Genomic DNA, 10,849 nt, shown 5'->3' on the forward strand with positions numbered 1-10,849 from the left:
TCTAAATAATCCTTTAGTTTTGTGTGGTAGCTTGTTAGGATATTTAATAAATTTTCTCTTTCTTAATGGCCTCTTGTTATTGGCGAACTCACCGCTTTTTAATTTAGTGTCGAGTTCACAATTTTTTACTATCGAACTCACCACTATTTATTGTCAAGTTCACCACTTTTTATTTACTGTCGAGTTCACTATTTTCAATTTTTGAGTTTTTCGACTAAAATACATGGAAAGATCAACTAAAAATTAACTTGAGATAACAACTTGTTTAGATGATTTCAAACCCAAAAGAGTCCTTGATTGATTTTCATCTAAAAACTAAGAAAAAAGTGAAAAATTGAGTTTTTTACATACATCTTCAAAATATTTGAGAAAACCATCGAAAATGACTTCTTCTCTCTTAAATCATTTTTTACGTAATGGAGTCTCCGAAACTCAATTGAGATGTCAAAAATCAAATTTTTAGATGAAAACGATGAATTTGACTGGTTAGGACATTCAATCGTGAGAAATGTGGGAGATGAGGTATAGGGACCATTTAAAAAGGAAAAGTTTACGAAATGTCCTACTAAGCTTCTGTGGAAAACTTAGGGACTAATTAGAAATAAACCCTTCTACAAGGATTCTTTAAGAAAATTTTCCTATAAGATAAGATCAAGGTCAAGTGTAGGGTCGGTGACAACACACTAAAACGTAATCAATGATGATGCGGTTGGCGTGGCATGTACAAATATTTTTTCTTCGAGATACACAAGGAAAAAATTTTGTGGTTCTATGCACATGCCACGTCAACCACGACATCACCTCTTAGGTTTTTGCGAGTATGATTATCATTAGCCTTACAAGTTTGTTCTATTTTGAAAACTAACATATTCTAAATATTGGGAGCGTAGTTAGTAATTCTCCACATAGTTTGTGAATTATACCCGAATTTTTCAAATGATACAAGAAACGACTACAATTTTCGTCCAATTCCAATTCCTTGCAAAAACTCGCGACTTTTTGATCTTTTTCAAATTATTCACTATTTATTCTTTTCCGAAACTAAACAAATCAAAAAGTACTTTCTATACCAAGGGGGTGAAAACACAAATCAAACCTTATTTAAAAAAAAAAAAAATTGTTTCAATATTACATGATAATATTTTCGTTATTCTCTCAACACTTAAAGGTTTCACTATTAGACAATCAATGACCATTATTTATTATCGAATTTCAAGATTATCAATCAACAAGTTAGTTTCACTCTTTTATATTTCTTCTCTCTCCTCTCCCTAGATTTTTTGAATAGGAGTCTTGGTAACTCAATTAAGTAAAAGAAAATGTGTTTTGCATTATGAAAATTTGTGTCAATAGTACGATTAATCATAAAATATTATTAAGTTCTTAATTTTAAATTTGCTCCATGCTATTTTGGATTAAGAATTGAAATGTCTAATAAATGTGTACAAGTATCCAAGTGTTATTAATTTTTAATAAGGCTTAAATGTTTGATAAACATACATAAAAGTATCAAATTTTCTTAATTTGCAAAAGGATCAGTTCAAAGATGAAGGCCAAGAATGGTGATTTTGAAAAGTAAGATATAAAAATAATAAATATTAAAAATATTAGGGAGTCATCTAAATATCTGCATATGAAAATTGTGAAAAATTAAATAGGAATACACACGAATTTTTGAAGTTTTTTAGCATGTTGAACTCGAATTATCCCCGAACCATTCTCGTATCGCATCTGTCGTTCTATGACTTTTTGATCAAAATTTTAAACGACATCCTAAATGTATATTCCCAATTGAGGGCTTAGATTGACCCTTAGATTTGTTGGTTTGACACATTGCAAGGCAAGCTTGAGGTCATGGTTCAAGTCCAACTTACCCATCAAAAAAATATATTTCGAATCGTACTCGAATTAATCTTGTAATGATTTTTTCTCATGTACACCGAATTGCTGACTATGATTGGGAGATCTTGTTACTATTATGTTTTTTTTTTTAAACAACCTAATTCCAACGGACTTAGGTTTACTCCAAAAAAATATATTGGAAGAAATTTCCATCTTCCAAGTTTCTAAGGGTTTCTTTTTTTTTTTTTTCACATGTTTAGGACAAAGAATTTAATTAAAAAAGGTAAAAAATAAAATTCATCCATTGGAATTTTTCAAGGGTTTATTAATATTTTTTCATGCGGGGAAATTGCTTTTTCTATGTGTATTACTTATTGCATTCTTTTTTGTAATTTTCACACGTTGGAAGGCTTTTTTTTTTTATTAATAAATTTTTTGGTAGGTTTAAGTTGTTTTTTATTTTTACCTTTTGATATTAGGTAGTTTCAATGTGGAGGAGAGGATAAGTTGTAAGAGTTTTTTCTTTTTTGGAAACTAGGGCCTGTTTGGATTGACTTCTCTAAGTGCTTCTGACTCTTACAGGGAGTCAGAAGCACTTATTTTATCATTTGGACATTTGATGCTTTGAAAAAATACTTTTTAAAAGAGTCAAAATAGTGTTTTTATGAGAAGTACCGAAATTGGTACTTCTCAATTTCGTTTTTGCGGGGAACAATTTTCCTGTCAAAAATTTCCGTAACTTTCCAATTTTACCCTCACGTTTAATTTTATCGTTTTTTAATCCTAAATTAACAAAACGTAAAACCGAAGAAGACTATCTTCTCCACACTATATGGTGAAGCAGATCGAGAGAAACTCGTTCTACAAAGCCGAGAGTAATCTCTCTCCCTCCGACTGTGTTCTTCCTCCGACTATCTTCTCCTTCCAACTGTCTTCTCCCTTCGACGATTACGGTGGCTGGTTCTCCATCAACGGAAACCCTCAACGGAACTCTCAACGGTGGAGATCATTCTCATCCTTGAAACCTTCGACAGAAAGAGGTAACCCTCGTCTGAAGTTATTTTTATTCTTTTTCTGATTTTTTAATCCCACTTGGAAGTTCTCAATTGAAAACACAACAGAGAGAGGTAACCCTCTGTTCTTCAATGGATTGAGTCCAATATTCTTCTATAACTGATTTGTCGACTGAACCTAGACGGAGAGAGGTAACTCTCATTTGAAACTCTTTGAAATTTTCAACTAAACCTCGACAGAGAGGGTAAACTTTATGTTTCGTAAAAAATTGAAAGATATTGAAATCTCTCTTGTGAAGATTTTGTTTGCCTGGTGTAGACTTGGCTTAGCAAACTTCAGGTTGTTGGTGACCATTAGACACATCTTTATATTCCTCTTTGTTATTTATTTTGTTTAACCATATGGATTGCTTATTATATTTTCCACCTTTTAATCTATCGTAAAACTCATCATAGTTGGTCATTTTTATCTAATTGATAGATATTAACAAATAATTTAACCAACTGATTGATAACTTGTTACATGATATTGCATTAAATGTAAGCACTCATATTTTTTCCAATAATTATCATTTGCAGCTCCTAATTTTCACTCAATCTTGGTATTTTTTGTTCATATCTAGAAACAATTTGTGCAGATATCTGCTTCTATTCAATTGAGGGCTGTCTGACTGTGAATCCTTTGTGTTCCATGTTGATAGATATGCATAATCTAGGAAAGAATGTTATGTCTAGCTTGATCCTTGCATGGCAAACTTTGAGATGCTAAACAGGTTTTTAGATGATTTTTTTTGTGGTCATATTGTATTTACTATAGGTTACTTGTTAGTAATGCATAGGGAAGGAGAAGAATAAGAAGAAGAGGAAGAAGAAGAGGAAGAAGAAGAAAACAATCCCCCCCCCCCCCAACTTTTTGAAAATCGAAAAAAATTAAAATGGGGAAGATCATTGTTTGGCCTTTGTAGTTGGTTTTTAATCAATATATTAGACCTTAACAAAGTAAATCCATAAAATTATTGAACAGGTTGTCTTGGAATGTTTTAGTTGAGACCATTTCAGTTTTCTTCTGATTGAAACATTGCATCAAAAAGAGATTTTAAACCTTTTTAGTAATGTGCATGGCATTATTTTATCCATCTTGTGTTTTTTAAAACTCTCCACTTTAAATTTTTATTAATTGGATGAACTTGTGCGTGCTTTCCAGTAGACAACTTCATTGCAAAGCATTTTACAAACTACGCTACGCTAAGAAAATATGACTCAAAACATATACATCATTATTTTAAGACAAAAAAATTTTTACTAAAAAATCATCAAAAATGATCAAATTATCAAAATACCCTTGACACCAGAACATTCCTAGAGGCTATATTATGTTTAGAAAAATCCTTTGGAACACATAAAATAACAAACTAAAATCAAATAAATTATTTCGACAATCTCCACAAATTTTGATAAAATTACGAAAATGCCCCTCATAGGTTACATGATCATTTCAAGCCGAAAATTCATAAGTGACATAAACCAATACTCTCATTGAATATCTTATGAAAAATTGATTCTAAAACATTTCAAAACATCAAAAAATGACATCCCAAATCAAAAGTCCTCTTTGACGATAAAACAATAATTTTTCAACCCTAAAATTCGAAAATCTGAAACTAATAATTAAAATATTAATTAACGTAAAGTGAAATCTTAATAAGTCAAATTAAAATCTTTGAACAAATAATTCAATTAATTAAACCCATGGGCCAAATTTTAAGTGGTGACCCATTTATTCAAGTGGGGCGCACATGATATTTAATAAAGAACCTTCCATTGGGGGTTGTCCAAAAGTTAAAAAAAAACTCATTTTACGTAAGTCAAAAAATTCAAAATTAAAATAAAACCTAATTAAAAATTAATTGCAAACTAATTTAAACCACATACAACGTAAGCTCAAGTTTTTGTATATCTTATAACATTCCGTTAGTACTGAGTTCACATATTTGTGTTACCTTTGTGTCAGAATATTTTTTTTGTTCCACTCTTAATCAGCATCCTGATTGAAAAATTATTTGTTTTTACGCTTCATGAATTCTCTATTGAGTCTACCGTGAGCTTGAGGATCCCTACAATCTGCACCAAATATCATTGTTTTTACTTTCAGGCTGGGTTCCCATGACCCTTGAACCTAACATGCATGTCAGATAACAATACCAGCTCCATTCATGGTGTAACATGAACATGTTGGCATTCTATTGAAATTCCTTTTTATGGCTCTACTGAATTCAACAATTGTCAGAGAATTTCAGTAGAGGAAGACCATCTGAGAGCTTTGTCCCTCCATCCAAGGTTCAAATTAATATCATCCAATTTTATTCATTTTATCTAGGCCTTTGAGTAGCTATGAGTTTTAACTGTACCAACGTTATAGAATGAAACAAATGAACTAAAGAGGATTTGAGATTCAGTCTGTGTATAAACATAAATATTTTGTTAGCATGTTTGGGTGATATAGATTACTAACTCTTTTTTCTTTTTTTTGTTAAAAATCTATGGGTGATGTATACAATCTTGAAGTTTTTTTTGTTTCTTGCAATTATAATTTCTATTGTAGTCTGTAGTGGATTGGGTTATCACAGAATCTATTTTTTACTAGTTTCCTCATCTCCAGATGTGTTCGATTTTTTTCGTTGTGGCTTTTGAAGATAAAATTTCATGGTTTGCTCATATTGGAAATCCTTTAATGTTTGGGATGAATTTATGTTAGAATTAGTCTTATGTTCATTCGAGGTCGTGTTTTAGGCTTTGATGACATATTGGGGTGCTTGAATTGATAATATTTATATGAACTGTTGCGTGGATGTTAGATTGTGTATTATGCAAGTATTTTTTTATTAGAAAATTTTCATACGTCCATTTTTAAGAGGAGATGCTGTCGAAATTTCGATAGAATTATAAAATTTATAAATTTATTTAAATTGAAAATAATTATTTTTATAATTTTTATAATATAATTTTATTATATTTATATATATATTTAGTGTAATTATATATTTATTAAGGTATTCTGATCATTTTTTGTGCATTCTGGGTGCATTATTACATTAAGGGTATTATTTCTCTCTCTGTTATATTTCTATTTGCTAGAATTTTATGTGAACCTTATCCTAATTGTAAACAATCTTAAGAATACGTAATACAAGTCCTACATCAGACATCCATTGTCTTGTCCCTTCTATTGATTTTAAATCCTATCAGAATCAGTTTGTTGTGATTAATTTTTCTCTAACACATGATTTATTTATGTTTTCATTATAAGATGCCTTCTTAAACAACAAATATGAACAAGGACAAACAAGTTGCAATATAAAATGACAAGGGTAAAGCAATTGGAGTCCGTATTTATACAAGACCTTTGTTGAGCTATGTGTTGAGGCAGTCGCGCAAGGTCATAGAAATGGGCCAACTTTAGATAGGTTAGGATGGAAGTTTGTTCGAAATGAATTTTTTAAGAAAATAGGATTTAAATTTGAACAAAAACAATTCAAAAATCATTGGAATAAAACAAAATTAGATTGGAAGGCTTGGTCCAATCTAATGAGTGTAACTGGAATCGGTTGGAACGGTTATTCTATCATCATGAGCGATGAATAGTGGATTGAACGAGAAATGGTAATACGTATTTTTTAATATATTTAATTTCACTTATTTATAAAGATGTCAATAAATATCTATTAATAATATTTATCATTTTTTTATAGCAGTATTCTGGAGATAATAAGTTTCATTATAAGGCATTGGAGCATAGAGATGAATTGGACAAGTTATTTGGTGGTACCACAGCTACCGGATCTTGTGTTCGATATTCTACAACTACAACGACAAACATGATGAATGAGTCAATTGTTGATAATGATGATGATGATGATGATGATACTCCTGAATACATTCCAGTGACACAAGAAAATATACTCCAAACTCACCCTGATGATGATATTGATGAGTCACCAAGTTCAAGACCATCACAGAGAAGGTTGTCAAAAAGTAGGGATTCTAGATCAAAACGTAAAAAGGGAAAAAAATCTGATTTATTCGAGGTTGAATTCACTCGTTTGGTGGATCTTTTCCAATCAAAAATTCATAAAGATAATTTCCAAACGAGCAAAAAAAACTTACTCCCGGCAAATGCTTGCCACTTCTTAATGAATTAATGGATGAGATTCCTATAGGTAGCGATCGATATTCTTATGTGGTATCCAAGTTCGTAGAGAGTATATATTTTATGAATGCCTTTTATAACTTGCCAACAAATAATGCTCGTCTATCGTACATTGATTTTGAATACCGTTGTTATCATAGTCATCACTAGAGGGTAGCATAATTTTTTTTTATGGGTCGGTCTTTTATGAATCCTTTTTTTTTTTTTTGTGAACTATGTAGTTAATAAAAGAAAATTTGTTTCATGGATTATGATTTGGATTTATTCTATATGGATTAAGTTTCTATTTATTTATGGTTTGTGGATTATTGATTATGTCTTATGAATTATGAATTATGGATTATGGTTTAATTGTTAAAAATGTTTGTTTTAATATTTATATGATTGTTTATATATTGAATATATTTATATGATTGTTAATATGAAATATTAAATGATATTTTTTTATTAATAATGTAAACAAAAACAAGATGGATTATTCAGATTCAGACAATGAGATTATATGTATGGCTGCACTTGCTACAGCAAATCATTATCGCATGGCTCGTAAAAATAAATTAGTTCGACAACCCAAGATTAATTGTAATTTTACTGGATAAAATTATATGAATTATGTTTTGTCTGGGAATAATGCAATATGTCATGAACAATTTCGAATAGAGAAACATGTATTTGAGAAATTATGCAATACTTTACATGAAGTGGTGGGTCTTGAAAGAACAAGGAACGTTTCTTTGAAAGTATCCTTATGAATGTTCTTAAAAATATAGGGACAAAACGAGGGCATGCGAAGTGTTGGTGATCGATTTCAACGTTCTGAAGAAACCATGAATAGACACTTTCATAGAATCTTGAAAGCTATCCTTGAATTGTGCAAAACTCTCATTGTGCCTCGTTCTTTGGATGAAATCCCTCATCAAATTTGCACAAATCGAAGATTATAACTTTTCTTTAAGGTAATTTTAAAGTTAAATTCAAAAAAATTATAATGTTTAATCTTTAAAATAAAATTTCTTTTTATATGAAGGATTGTGTGGGAGCGATTGACGGTACTCATATTGGAGCACGAGTTCCAATAGTAGATCAACTTCGATATTTAGGTCGAAAAGGTCTAACACAAAATGTAATGGCTGTATGCTTTTTCGATATATTCTTCACATATGTAATTGCTGGTTGGGAGGGACAAGCAAATGACGCGAATGTGTTCTTAAAAATCATAAATAATCATAATTCAGGATTTCCTCACCCTCTGTCAGGTTGGTATTCAAAATTTTACTTAAAAGTACATTAAATTATATGTTATATATATAAAATAATGAAATTATTATTCATTTGTAGGCAAATATTACTTGGTTGACTCTGGCTATCCATTGATGGATGGGTACATGACACCATATAGGGGTGTTTATTACCATTTACAAGACTTTCGACAGGGTGCATGGCAGAAGGAAAAGAAGGAGTTATTTAACCATCTTCATTCCTCATTGCGTAATATTATGAAGAGGTGTTTTGGGGTATTAAAGGCAAGATGGGAAATTCTTAGGGATATGCAAACATACTCCATTGATACTCAAAGTGGTATCGTCATTGCTTACATGGGACTGCATAATTTCATTCGAAATGAAGTTTTGACAGATGCTGAATTTGCTATCTAATGTTTATTTATTTTTAAATTTTTTTTTTCAAAAAATAATAATAATAATTATTATTGGGTCTAGCTATACCTTTAGGGATTGGAATCTAGCAATAGCCGAGCCCTAATCAAGAAATGTTATAGCTATCATCATCACTAAGGCTACATATAGATAGGCATCCGGTACCACCTCTCATTAAGGCCAAGGTGTCGCAACCAGAGGCAGTAAATTTGTTAAGGGTGTTCGAGAATGTGAATGGTGATTTTTCAAGACTGACTAAAGGTAGGTAGCTGTCAGACGGTCCAGATTCATTGTAACAGTCATGAGAAGTCTTGATTTTCGTGAGGGCTAGGCCGAGTTGCACCGATATGTTGAGAATCGTAATGTTACCCATAAACAACAGTTCATGAGGGTCATTAGTGTTGTTGCAATCTAACTTGAAAGTTGAATTCTTGTAACAATTTGGACCTCCGAAACTGAAGGGGTAGGGAACACTGATGTTGCCACATTTTTTAGGGCAATTGGGCTTAGCTACAGATGTTGCGTCTGCTCCTACAACTACAAATACTACTACCCACAACAAAAGTAAGGAAGTTTTCTTCCCTCCCATAATCAACTTGTTCTTATTCTTCTCTTTATTTTGTTGGGCATTTCAGATAGAAATACCATAGCCTTTTATAGACGTTACTAACATATGGATGATATTTGAGTGATTGAGTGTCGGTGTCAAACATATGGATGATATTTGAGAAAAATAAAAAATAAAAAAAATCCAACAAGTAATTTATAGGATTTTTCTTCATCATTCGTCTCATCCCTAACCCTACGGCTAGTTTCCATCAGAATCCAAGGACCAAGGGTCCACTGAAGTCGAGGAAAGATGTACTTATACGCTTATAAACTAATGATATGCATGATTTTCAATTTAACGGACACTTAAGTTGGGGTGTCATATATAAACGGGTCGGGTCGGTTCAGTTTTTAGATGAACCTAAAATTGAGAGTCGGAACTGTCCAATTTTTTTTGGATTCATCAATTTTGGTTCTTACTTGATTCGATTACAAATGGTCCTGCTTTAATCAACTCCAATAAATGGGACTTAGACGACATCAAGGTCCATTGAATTTTACTAAATTCAAGCAAATTCAACATACCTTGATGTCGAATTTACCCTAGTTTTTCACATACTGAGAAATGTCTTATTGTTTCCATTTGAGTAGGGTTATAGTTAAATGGTTACCAATTGACACCCCACACATGACATGAAAATTTCTCCGTGATCTAGACAGTTTAACTAATTTTAATTTTAAAACTCTTTGAGTCAACTTGGAATGGAAGAGAGAATTTGTAAGTTTCAGAGGCGAGTTGTTTTGACATTAAGAGAGCTTGTGTAGATATCACTTGGATTTGAGATCTCCTTGGTAAAAGACCTTTTTTAATTGATAAGTTGTGTTGTCAAGAGACGAGGCCATTCATAAGAAATTTTAGTTAAAAATAAAATAAAATAAAGACAATGAATTTTAATGGTTCAAGTTTTTTTAACTGTTTAGCAAAACAAAAGGCAATTTGTGTCCGATGTGGGATTAAACTCAACACTCCCCCTTATGTGTGGGTCGGATTGGGCCAAAGTATGTGCAGATATGAATTGGGTGACAGAGGGGAGAGAAAGACCTGCTCTGATATCATGACAAATATGGGTGTTCAACTCAAAACACCCCACTACTACTACTGACCAGGGCAGAGTTATGATTTTTGGTTAGTGAGGGCTAAGTGCTAACATGGTAGATCGATAATCTTGGTTTCGCCTTTTAGGCAAATGTTGAACGCATCACTGCAAATGATGATTAGCCAATAATCTCTACCCTTGATTTTTATTTTTTTTAAAATCTAAAATAACATCATGTAGAGAATACCACTACACAGTCATCATATGTGCTAGAAATACTACATATATGCCTGCCATCATGTAACGAGATGGCCAATTTAATCATAAGTAATTGTAATCATTTTAGATTTACATTGAGCAAACATTTTTTTTTTTTTTCATTTAATTGTACTAGAAGGTGGTATGTCATAGAAGGGCTTATAATTAAAAATGTTAATTATATAAAGAGTGATTTTAAAGATTAAAAGTAAAATAAAGAAAATATTT

General features: G+C 31.4%; 1 protein-coding gene across 1 annotated transcript; it reads right to left on the reverse strand.

Moving 5' to 3' along the window:
• Positions 1-8,823: 8,823 nt before the first annotated feature.
• Positions 8,824-9,306, reverse strand: LOC147380742 (wall-associated receptor kinase 2-like). The gene has a single exon (XM_086431317.1). The coding sequence runs from the start codon at positions 9,304-9,306 to the stop codon at positions 8,824-8,826; it is 483 nt and encodes a 160-aa protein (XP_086287443.1).
• Positions 9,307-10,849: the final 1,543 nt, after the last annotated feature.

The sequence above is a fragment of the Akebia trifoliata genome, unplaced genomic scaffold (assembly GCF_017979445.1).
Source record: "Akebia trifoliata isolate Shusen 1 unplaced genomic scaffold, ASM1797944v1 Contig01025, whole genome shotgun sequence".
NCBI classification, from domain to species: Eukaryota; Viridiplantae; Streptophyta; class Magnoliopsida; order Ranunculales; family Lardizabalaceae; genus Akebia; species Akebia trifoliata.

Bases quoted from the DNA above. Each gene is read 5' to 3' on its own strand.
- LOC147380742 (XM_086431317.1), bottom strand. From the start codon at position 9,306: ATGGGAGGGAAGAAAACTTCCTTACTTTTGTTGTGGGTAGTAGTATTT.